This window comes from Nematolebias whitei, chromosome 21, assembly GCF_014905685.2.
Source record: "Nematolebias whitei isolate Nwh7 chromosome 21, NemWhi1, whole genome shotgun sequence".
Classification (NCBI taxonomy): domain Eukaryota; kingdom Metazoa; phylum Chordata; class Actinopteri; order Cyprinodontiformes; family Rivulidae; genus Nematolebias; species Nematolebias whitei.
Window position 1 is genome coordinate 27096900 of NC_056518.1, and position 12145 is coordinate 27109044.

At 38.6% G+C, this 12145-nt stretch overlaps 1 protein-coding gene across 1 annotated transcript in view; it reads right to left on the bottom strand.

The window, feature by feature from the left end:
- nrxn3a (neurexin 3a) overlaps nucleotides 1-11896 on the bottom strand; it is a 151822-nt gene extending 139926 nt beyond the window's left edge. The window contains exon 1 of the mRNA XM_037694706.1: nucleotides 11083-11896. Coding sequence (XP_037550634.1) covers nucleotides 11083-11767 — 685 coding nt within the window. The 5' untranslated portion in view covers nucleotides 11768-11896. The remainder of the gene's footprint in view (nucleotides 1-11082) is intronic.
- Between the last annotated feature and the right edge of the window lie 249 nt (nucleotides 11897-12145).

Here is a 12145-nt window from a genome sequence, read left to right on the forward strand (position 1 = left end):
CCTGGATCTCGTTCTTTCCATCATGAGTTTCAGTTTCAGAATAATGTTCCTCAACCAAGGATTACAACTACGAATATCTTCTATAGTTCATAATATCATCAAAAGATTTCAAAAGCTTATGGCTAAAAGGTCGAGGCTGAAATTCAGTCATGGATGTTGATTTTTGGGCCACTGCAATAAAAACAGGCTTGGTTTGGTTCTGAACATTTCATGGGCTCTGGAACACAAATCATTGTAAACAGTTCATCGGCTATTAAAATTTTTGAAAAAGCACAAATTACTAATTCCAACATTTGATATGTTTACTATGTTCCATAAATAATAAAATATTGGTTTATAAAAACAATTCAACGTTTCATGTAAAAGCAAAGTTTTTCTGATCGTAGAGCGAGCTTTTGGGCTGCTTAGAAACGAAGTAGCTTGCAAATAAAATGAATGCTAATTGACTTGAGATGCATTAAATGTTCTGAGCATGAACTAATTGGGGATGTTACAGGGTTAATATGGCAACACTAGCAGATGGAGGCTGATTTTTTTCATTCATCAGATATTAATTCAGCTTCAAACTGATTCCTGTTCCAACACGGAACAAGTTGATCCAGTGGTTGTTCATGTGGGGATTATCAAGTCCACTATCTGGTCTCTGCTGTACACTGTTTAGAATTAAAACTTATTCCTTCTGAAACTGAATTCAGAGCATTCAGATTCTGGTTTATGCCACAAACAGAGACATTGCATAAAAATGTGAAAGTAAATGTTTTGTAAAATTAATTAAATTCTAATGTTCTTTCTCCATGATCTCTGCACACATTTTGGATGTGATACAGTTCAAGAAAGGCTTGGTGGGTTTACATAGAGGTGCAACTTTTTTTAAAAAACAGAGTACAGTAGTCCCTCGATACTTCGCGGCTCGACTTTGCCGATTCACTATTTTTGCGGGTTTTCAACGCAAGATTGTACACCACACACGATTGTCACTTTAATATCACTTGATTACTCTGTGATTGGGATGGTACGGGATAAAAGGAGCGGACGGGAGCGGGAACCAACCAATAGGACAAAAAAAATAAAAATACTTCGGACAGGCGCCACCATTTTGTGGTTTGCTTTCAATAAGCCTACACTGTAACGCAAGTCAAAAGAACTACACAGCCCAGAATCCAATAGTACCTCCAGTTGCTGCCTTCTGCCATAATTCAAAGAACAGCAATGGAGGGAGAAAACACTAAAGGAGAAACCGATGTGGTAAAAATTGTTTTGCAACGCAAAGTCAGAAGTAACGATCTGTTAAGCTCACAGATCTGGCAGGAAAGTTGCAAATAATCTGAACTCATCCTTCAAGTTGTATTATCTTCACTGGTCAGTACCCATGTAAAATTTAGCAGTACTGTACAGTACATGTACGCATGTTGTTAAAATTACGTAGGATTAAAAAGAACAGGTTTCCTGTTTTTGGAATTGTCTGGTTCCTGGTTTATCAAACAAGACGACGTCAGGCTGCTGCGTATGTGAAGATTTGGTTCGTGCTCTGAGGACTCAAAATCAGCTGATTTACGAGCTAAACCATAAGATGGAAGTATCGCAGGCCACCTGCGGCTTTGGGACTTGTTAGCGTGAAACGACCTTGAAGAGACTCGTAAGCACGGACCAGTAGAATGCACCCTAATCTGGCCATTTCGAATCTTGGAAGTACCAGTAAGACTCGAGGCTGACAAGAAAAATAGTCTGCCTGAATAAATTAACAATTGTGGATTATCTGAATCCGACTCCCTGGTTGGTCTCAAAACAGGACGACTTGTCAATTTCTCCTGGGAAATGTGTAAACTAAGGAAAAGCTTCGTCTATTGCAATTTTTTCCTGTGACTTATTTGCAGTATGATAAATGGTAGGAGCATAATATACGCTCCCAATGTTATGTTAGTCGTTTTTTTGTAAATAATTACCTTTTTTTGCGGTTTTATTTATTTATTTATTTTTGCATCTTGAGCTCCTATGACGTCATCAAGGACTCGAGTTCTACTCAAGTTTTATTATGTTAATGTCGAATTTAAAAATTCTGTAGTTGTTCAACCCCTAATAAGAAGGCCGCGCTATCACAGCAGCAGCTACGTGCACTCCGCCCATCTTTCAGACGACTGTACAAACGTATTCTCATATCTCTGTATAATCATAAAGCTTATTCTGATTCTGATTAGAACATTGTTAAGAACTTTGCAGGAGTGTGGGAATGGTTTATAAAGCCTTAAAATGTATACAAGTACTAAAATAAATATGTCCCTACTTCATGGATTTTCACGTATCGTGGAGGTGTCTGGAACTTTACCCCCACGATAAGCGAGGGACTACTGTACACCATAGTTGAGATTTCATGGAGAACTGAAAGGACTTGGGACTTCAGCGTAAAACGACCTTGAAGTGACTCGTAAGCACGGACCAGTGATTTGCCATAATAGTCTTTAGAAAACCTGACAAGGGATCTTAAAGCTAAATGTACAACAAATTGACCAAACAAGAATTGCCCCTCATAATTTATGGTTTATAATTAATGCAAACACATTTTCAAAGAATGCATCGTCAGATTCTTTTTGACTCTGGTTTGACTCGTTCACTTGTTCTCCCCCCTCCGCTGCCATTCTGTCATTTTCTTCTCCATCTTGACCTACTTCCTTTGACACCTCCCTCCCCCTTGTTGTCCCCATTTCTAGCATCAGAATGTGTGGAGACGAACCAGTAAGCGTGGGTATTCCTAGCAGATGTTTAATTCCAAACTCGAACAGATCCGTTTCTTCTGGCTCTGATCAGAAATTCCTCCTGAATAATTTCACTCGGATCACCTCTTCGGCGCTTTGACAAACTTATTTATTCATCGTTGGACACGTAATCCAAGAGGACGAGTTTGACTCTCCTCTAATTCAATACTCAAAGGTGAGGCGAGGACAGCCGGGGATTAAAGCTCAAAGTGGATTACTTAAAGGGATGATTCATGATGGGCTGGATAAACTGAGAAAGCACAGAGATTAATGAGCTACTTCAAAAACTGCTTTCTGTCACCACTGCTGGCTTCATGCTGATTGTTTTTGGAGGTTATTATCAGTTGGAGCTATACTTCAAAAGCACAAACACAAAAAATAAATGAATGAACTGTTGGGCAAAATATTGAGTTTCTATAACCAACCACCGACTGAAGGTGAGAGGTGATGATTTTGGTTGTGTCTGTGTATGCAAAAGTCTTAGCAAAATCTCTCTTCACCTACTGAACTTGTATTAAACATTTAGGTTGTAATTTTAGGATTTATAACTAGCTAATTGTGTGAATGTTTATGAAACATTCTCACTATTGTGATCCATGGTTTTCTGTATGTTTTTCTGCATCTTTCTCAATCCACATTTTTTTGTGCTTTATCAACAAATCATATATGAAAACGTTCAGCTCTTTCAGGACAATCCTGCTATGACTTTTGATTTGGTGCAACTTTAGCTTTTTGAAATATTTAGACTTTTCTGCCATTTTTTCCCTCATAGAAAATGAAAGGAGCTCATTTTACATCCTTCAAATATTTAGATGTGTTTACAACCTTTTACTGCTCCTTTCACATTTTGTTCTGCTTCTTTCAGCTTCCTTGTGCAAATTTAAACTTTTTTCAGCTACTTTCTGCTAATTTCAGCTGTTTTTTCATCCGTTTTGTGCTCTTTTCAAATTCTTTCTGCTAACGACAACATTTGCGTGCTTTTTCTAACTTCTTTCTGCTAATTTCAGCCCCTTTTAGCTTATTTGTGCAAGTTTAAACTTTTTCTGCTATTTTAGCTACTATTTAGCTGTATTTATGCTCATTTTAGCTTTTTCAACAAATTCAACAATTTGGACACTCATTTCAACTTGTTCAGTCTAATTTAGCAAAAAATGTTCTCTATCCACTTCTGGCAATTTAAGCTTCTTTCTGCCCTTTTTTTTTAGCTACTTTTCGGGGGGGGGGGGGGGGGAGTTGGCTAATTACAGCATTTTTCAGTTAATTTTCACATATTTTGCTAATTTCTGCTTCTTTCAGCAAACTTTCTGCATTCTTCTGACAATTTAAGCTAGTTTTACCTTTTCAGCTCCTTTTTAGCTAATTTTGGCTTTTTTAAAATAAATTCCAAGTTTTTCATGTTAACTTCTGCTATTTTCAGCCTATTTAACTTCTTTATGCTAATTTCAGCTTGTTGTGTTCCTTTCAGGCTTTTTCTGCTCTTTCAGCAATTTAGCTCTTGATGCCATCCATCCATCCATTATCTTTACCCGTTTATTCCATTTTGGGTCACGGGGGTCGCTGGTGCCCATGTCCAGCAATCACTGTGCGAGGGGCGGGGTACACCCTGGACGGGTCGCAAGTCCATCACAGGGCCACATAGAGACAAACGAGACAAACAAACATTCACTCTCTCACTCACACCTAGGGACAATTTAGAGTTACCAATCAGCCTAACATGCATGTTTTTGGTCTGTGGGAGGAAACCGGAGTACCCGGAGAAAACCCACGCATGCACAGAGAGAACATGCAAACTCCACCCAGAAAGGCCCCTGGACCGGGGTTTGAACCAAGGACCTGCTCGCTGAGAGGCAGCAGCTCTACCAGTTGCGCCACAGTGCTGCCCGCTCTTGATGCCAATTTCAGCTTCTTCAGCTAATTCCACATTTCTTGAGCTCATTTCAGTTTCTGCTTCCTTCTGATAGTTTAAGCGTCTTTGTACCTTTCAGCTTTTTTTTTCTTGTTGTTGCTAATTTCAGCCCCTTTTTTTGCTAATTTCCAAATGTTTGTGCTCATTTCTGCCTTTTTAAATCTAATCTAGCAAATATATGTTCTACTTGTCTTGCTTTAGGCTTGTTCTATTTCAGCTACATTTCAGAATTTTTTTTAGCCAATTTCAGTTTTTCATCAAGTTCTTCAGCAATAAGCATTCACACTGCATTTTTGCAGGAAATGCAATTTCTATAGTTACGTTTAGGAGTTAATCTAATTCAAAATGGCCCCCACATTAGCAAACAAGAATGACTTCTCGTTTTTGAGAAGTCATTTTCAGCCATACTGAATAAAAGAATGTGAGGTGGTGGCTAAGCATCACTACTAACAACTATTCTCTATAGTGCTAGAGTGCTCTATAATTTTTGCTTAATGCTTCGGCAATAACTATTGGCATCAAACCTGTCCGTCTTCTCAAAACCACATGAACCTAAAGAAACAATCGTATCTCATAAACCATTGTACAGATTTTAAACATACTCATAAAATAAAAGAACTGATCCTCCTTTTTGAGTCACCAATTCAAAATGTAACGTTGCGTGAGATTGTGGTGGTTTTATTTTCAGGGTTCGACCACAACTGCTCCAACTTCATTTGCCAACGATAATCTTAGCTACGTTTATGCTGCAGGTCTTAATGCTCAGTTCCAACAGTTTGCTCTGATCCAATTATTATTTAATTATTCATTTTGTGGTCTTTCACATCATCACTGGAATGTGACCTCCATCACACTCCAGTGTGAACTCTTTACGGTTCTGAGGCGACTCAAATGCACAGAAGAGAACATGCCGTCACACGCAGCACGCTGTGTTTAAGGAAGTAAATATGGATGCTGCACATGTTGGCATGTGTGATTGTGAAGCTGTGCAACCTGAACCAATTATGGGGCGTGTTTGTTTGGACCAGTGTTTAGATTTTATCATGCCTTTTAATGGCTCTTCCAGAAAGAAACGTGCAGAAAGTAGAAATAAACCCAATGATCACGGATATTGTGCATTTCTTCAAAATATGCTTGGCCTTAAATCATTTCAGATGCAACGCTCCAAGTTATGACTAGTTTCATTAGAATCGTCACTTTAACAGATAAAGTCTGGCCACTTATTTCTACAGCAGCCATGTTTCATGTTGGTAAAATAAACATGGGGGCAGGTGGAGGAAGAGCCTGGGAGGACCGCTGTAGCCATCTGGTCACATTGGAGCATCATGTGTGAAGCTCCTCAGTTAAGGGTTTGAGACACTGAACATGCCAGGTGTTAGTTTGAGAAGTGTTCGTTGTCAAATAAGCCTTCGACAAAAGCTTTTTAACGTCTTTTAGATATTCGACGTGGTTTCTACTTGGTCAGTTCTGTTACTTCTCGTATCAGTGATGTCAGTGATACAGAAGCCCCAACAACAAAGCGTCTGCAGCTCATCCGTTTGTGTAACCACAGGGCTTCATTTGTCGTGGTCTGCTGCCTCTCATCGTCCTACAGTGCCGGGATGCTCAATTTGCCGACTGTTGCCAACTAGACGCTGTGTCCTGTGTCTCACCTCCAGACTCTCGTTAATCTAAATTAAACATCGGTACCAACTTTCTACACGTACACATTGTAAATAAAATAACTCATTCTAAGCCAGTTGTCAAAATAAGATGATCAGAACCAGTCATTTCAACCATTTGGTCTCACTTCGGGGGGGGGTCCCTTTTAGTCCTAATCTGAGCAGCATGCAAGTTCGAGCCAACAAGAAGAAGAGGAGCAGCACAAATAAACACTCATCCATCTATCCCTTTTCTTTACTGGCTTTTTCCTCTGGTGTCCATATCCAGCAGTCACTGTGAGAGAGGAGGGGACATCCTGGACAGGTCTCAAGTCCATCACGGGGACAAACAATAGTCCACACTCTTAAATATTTAGGAACAATTTTAGAGTTGCCTAACATACATGTTTTTAAGTTAGTGGGGGGGGAACTGGAGTGCAATCATGTCGTGCACGGTGAAACATGTACACGTCACCAAAAAAGGCCCCAGACCAGGAAGAAAAACTGACATTCATACTGTGAAGCAACAGCATTAACCACTGCTCCACTGTGCCGCCACGCGTTGCGCATGTTTAATGTCTTTACACGTTGTAAAGATTTTTCCAATGTTTACAATAATCTGATTATTTTATACAAAGTTTTATTTTATTTTATTATTTAAACACGACTATTTGCATTACCTTTATAAGACAAGTTTACGGCTGATGAAGTGCAGACATATTCTACTTGTCCTTATAATAAATTCAGATGTTTTGAATTGTTCCATAATCTTTTTTTTTTTACTTTTTACAGCAGATTTGCTGTATTTTTGTTGAAATTAAAACCCATTTGATTAAAACCTTCCTTATTACTAACGAGACATCGATCAGTTAACCCCTGAAAGGTGCAGATGAATTTATGTAGCTTCATCTGTTACATTCAATATCAGTTTACTGTAAATAAATACATCTTGCATTTTATATACCGACATTAGTAGGAGACAATTTAGCACAGAATGTGACATTTCTTGTAGAAAAAAAACGCACATTTAAAATGTGCTTTATCTGGAGGCAAAAGCTGCTTTAAAGGAGAAAAACATTGAGTTTCAGATTTTCTTAGAGGTTTTGTTTTTTTAATCCGTCAAGAAACTGAGTTTACATCGAAACCTTAAACAATGCAAGACATTAAAAAATAGCCTAACATTTTAAATATTTGGTATTTTTCCTGGTATTTTTTTTTAAACAGGCTTGACAATAACGAATAGCAAACAAAACCATCGTACAAACAGGGAGACTGTTGCCATATAATCTTAAATACTCCATGTTTAGATCCAATGATTGATGGTTTTATTGTTTTAATAAGAACTGTTTTGTTTGTAGAGGGCATATGAATCTTGAATATTTTCTGATATTTTTTTTTTATTTTATTTTATGACAGGGCCTTTAAAAATTAGCTAACGCAGACTGCTTTATGAAAATCATGCTGGAGCAAAAAGAATCTTCATCTCTGCCTGATACTGGAAGTTATTTACACCCTGTTTAATTATCTGCTGACTTTCAGTTATCCATATTATCCCTTGCATGTATCCCAACAGCAGGAAACCCACCGATCCAGCTCCGTCAGCCTCATTAAAGCTCTTATTTATCCTTTAACAATAACTAATCTAAATTCTCTCGGGGCTGCTGAGGTTCCCTGCTTCCTGACAGCTATCAGCGCCTCGCAGGAGGCAGACAGGCAGACGAGGGGCTTGAGAGCCAGAACGTAAATCTGGAGTGGGAACAGGTTCCAACATGGAGGCAGTAAATCAAGGTTGGGAAAAACCAGCCCATTATCGTCCGAGAGTCACGGGTGAAATCACTGCGAGGCCTCGCTGACTCATGCATCACAGAGCTAAGGGAAGGTGGATTTAGAGAAAAGAGCAGAAACGCTACTGGGAGGTACTGGGAGGGGAAGAATATGTAGCAGCAGAATGAAGAGCTGAAATGTCCTTTGGTGAATGTCGTGCAGGATTCAGTCTCAGGCTGGAGAAAAATGTTTTGAAGCCATAAAAACAGGTGAAGTTGTCATCTAAAATCCTGACTGGCTGTAACTGTGTCTCTTCATTTTATTTATTAAAAGCTTGTGGACATTGTTTTGAATATTCATCCTCAGAAGATGAATGTTGGACAATTTTTTCTGCAGAAAACTTTTATTCTGCCAATATAAAGATGCGCATTAATAACCAACAATGCTCCTCATGCACCATGTGTTTAAAGCTGCAGATTCAGGTGAAATTAACACCATTTCCTGTCATTTAAGTCATACATTTAGCATTATGATAAATAAATAAAAAAAATTTACAAACTTCGAAATTTTGTAACCAAAGGGACATAAAATTGTTTATTCATGTTCTCCATACAAAATGTCTATTTTGGTTTAGGACCAATCTACTGCCACACTCAGATGTTTTGTTGTTGCTCAAAATTTTAATAAGACATTTTATGATTATTAGATCATAAAGAGTCAAACAGGAGCATTTTCTGACTTGGAAAATAAAATAAAACCTGACAAGTTTAAATGTGTACGTTTTAAAAACGCTTGCAGATATTTTACAGACAGAAATCTTCAGCAGAAATTAAATAAATGCATATAAGGTCTGCTGGGGATCAACACCGTTTCATTTTTGTAACTGTATAAAAACTGCACATCCTTTAGGAAAAAAAAACTAAAAAGTTTTAACCAAGTACAAAATCATTCATTGTACATGACTTAATGAATTTTTAAAAAAATATATCTATGCTAGGATATGTTAGCACTCCTATTGATGCTTTACAGTTTAATAGAATAAATTAATGGCATGTTTTTAATCCAAAATTACCAGGTTAAAAATGCTTCAATCATCCTCATGTTTATAAAACAAGAGGAATAACTGCACAACACTGGCAACAAAATTAATTTTTTTTCTCTTTTAATCTAGACAGAAACAAGTAATCTGGAAAATATTTAGAATTTTTCTGGTTCTTTAAAGGTACTCATCGCAAAATAGGAAATAAAACATAAAAAGAGTCATAATGAGCTGTATTAAACGGCGCAGTTTTTAAAAGTTTGTTTCCAGTTATCCTGATGTGCATTGCTGAAATGTGGGTCCACACTGAATGTAAACAAAGCACCTCCTGAATTTGTCAACAACTGATTGAGTCACATGACTGACCTACATTAAGCTGCGCGTAGTCCATGTAGGTCAACAAATATGGCGAGTGTAAAATCTTAGAGCAGACGTGAGAAACTGCTGCTAAAAACAAAATATTGTTTTCTGTTCGACCCATTTCATTCACTTTATTTCTGTACATAAACAAATACACATTGTGGTTTTTATCCAGTCATTAATTTTGCTTTCAAATTTTTTTATTTATGGACACAACCATTATTACGAAAGCAATTGGGTTAATTATTTTTGCTTTATAGCTGATATTTGTGACTTTGCAGTGAGTACCTTTAAATTATTTAAATAAACTGACACTTATGATGTTCCTAAAAGATCATTTGCAGTCAGTGTTTTAAAAAAAAAAAAAAAAAGAAACTCCCACATTTCTCAGAGCTGAGACACGAGCATAGTAACAAAGACCTGACTGCTGTTTTTCTTCAACACTTCACCAAACAGCGTTTCCTGCTGTTTCCGTTCGTATGCATTGAAATATAATAAATTAGAGGAACAGAGAAACGCTTTTCCCCTCAGAGTTCGTCCTGTCAACTAAATACTGCACATTCAATCAGCAGCCAAAGAGCTCAAACACAGAAGGAAAAGCCCCAGCACCCCCTACACCCCAACCCCAGATAGATTAAAAAAAAACTCTAATCTTTAAATTCCAGATTCACAGACCTTTTGTCTGCAACGCTGGGATTTGACATCAGCCCAAATGGGATGTAAATTGCACATATATGAGGTGAAGAAGAGCTCCATAGAGAAACATTGAAGAAGAAAAGAAATAAAACAAAGACATTCTTACAAATTACCTCTGATCTGAATTGATTAAACTGAAACTTTCTGGTTTAAGTGTTATTGATCATCTTAAGAGTGTTCAGATTATTGTGTCTTCTCAGCAGCTGGAGGCTGCTGATTTGGAAAAACTAAATAATGTGTATTGATTGGGAATAATTAAATACATGGTGAAAGTTTTTCCAGCACACGTAACATAGATCGGCCTGAATCTATGTGGGTTTATTAAAATAAATACAACATTTTCACTAAATATTCTCAGCTCACATCTCACCAAATGGCAGGTTTCTGAAGCAGATGAGAAGTTGACCAGCAGGGAGGAAACGTGGAGGGAAAATGAGTAAAAGCTTTTAATTATCAGTTTTAATCTGCCTGCAGCTGCAGAAAAGCTGAAAAACACAGAGCTCTGAAAGAAAAACCTCCCAGCACAAAGAGATGTGACATAAAACAACCTGCCATCATGTGACAGGGTGACAGAAAGGGTCTCAGGAGGCTCTCCTCTCCAGGGGCGCCCTTATCACTGCCTGCAGGACCCATGCCATTAACCTGGGTCTCTACAGTTAACTGTGTTCTGATTAGCTTTCTGATTTTACAGCACGGACATCGGATACAATCATTCAGGGTGCAACAGCAACAAAACAATCCACAAAAAGTTTTTAAAAAATACAGAAAAAATGAAATCTTCAAGGTTACTTTTTAAGATAATATGACCAATAAAAGTAGAAACCCACTGATATGAGCTTTTAAAATTATATTTTAGGAGCAGTTTGATGGGTAAATAATTATAATCGAGAAGGATAAATTAGAGAAAGTTTTTAAAATGCAGGTTACCTTCTTTGCAGAAGCGGCCCTTGTACTCCGTTTTGGAGCAGTCACAGACCGGTTGTCCATCCACCACCATGCACGTTCCACCGTTCTCACACGGGTTCATGGTGCACCAGCCTTCAGATTCCAGGGGCACCTTAAGGCTCCCCAGGAACAGGGGCTGAGAGTTGCCGTATTTGAGGTCTGTGATTGTTCCCCGGAAGGGTTGCATGTTTCGAACTGTAGGCAGTGTAAGTGCACCGTTGCGAATATCCTGAGGCACTCCACCCAGGAAAAGGTCGCTGACTATTTTCATGAACTGGCGCTGAGGCTGCACCTCGTCTGCTTTGGCCTGGCCGTCCAGTACCAGTACTGTGCGCAGGTTATACCTGCTCAATGTGGCGGCATGCCAGCTGCCATCGTCCACCCGTCTGTTGGACACAATCGTGGTCTCAGCACAGTCAATGCTAAAGCGCAGCTGCAGCCGACCCTCCACCACCGCCAGCTGCAGAAAGTCACAGTAGCCTCCGTCGTCGAAGTACAACAGCAGCGCCTCGGAGGCCTCCGTCTTGAACTGAAAGCTGAAGTCACCGCGGGTGCTGGCGTCCCAGCGGAGGTAGCGTGCCCACTGACCTGGCGTGCCTAAAAAATCCAGTCCCAGACATGAGCAGAGGAACAACTGCAGCCAAATAGAAAAACCTACAAGATCCATAGCTGCAAAGAACGGATTGTTCCAGGAAAGCGTCTGAGGGGAATTCAATCAGACTGAAGTATTTTGGCTGAGTTTCACAGTTTTATCCACAAAAATGTGTTGACATATATTCAGATAAATATTTCTTATAAAAATATGCTTTTAAAGGGAAAAGGTAGAAGGATAACAGTCGTCGTGGTTAACAGTCTTAATAAGGATAAATCGTCCAGATGGTGCAAGGCAGTGATCATATGGAGGAATGCCTTTTTTATAAAAACAGCTTGTTTTGATGCGTTTTGTTCTTTATTCTTGAGAACAAATCAAGTCAGTTTTTTTGGTGTAAGGTCTGATATAGTGGACTTCTCTAGTTAGTGAGAAGAGATGATTTTTCTCCTTCAT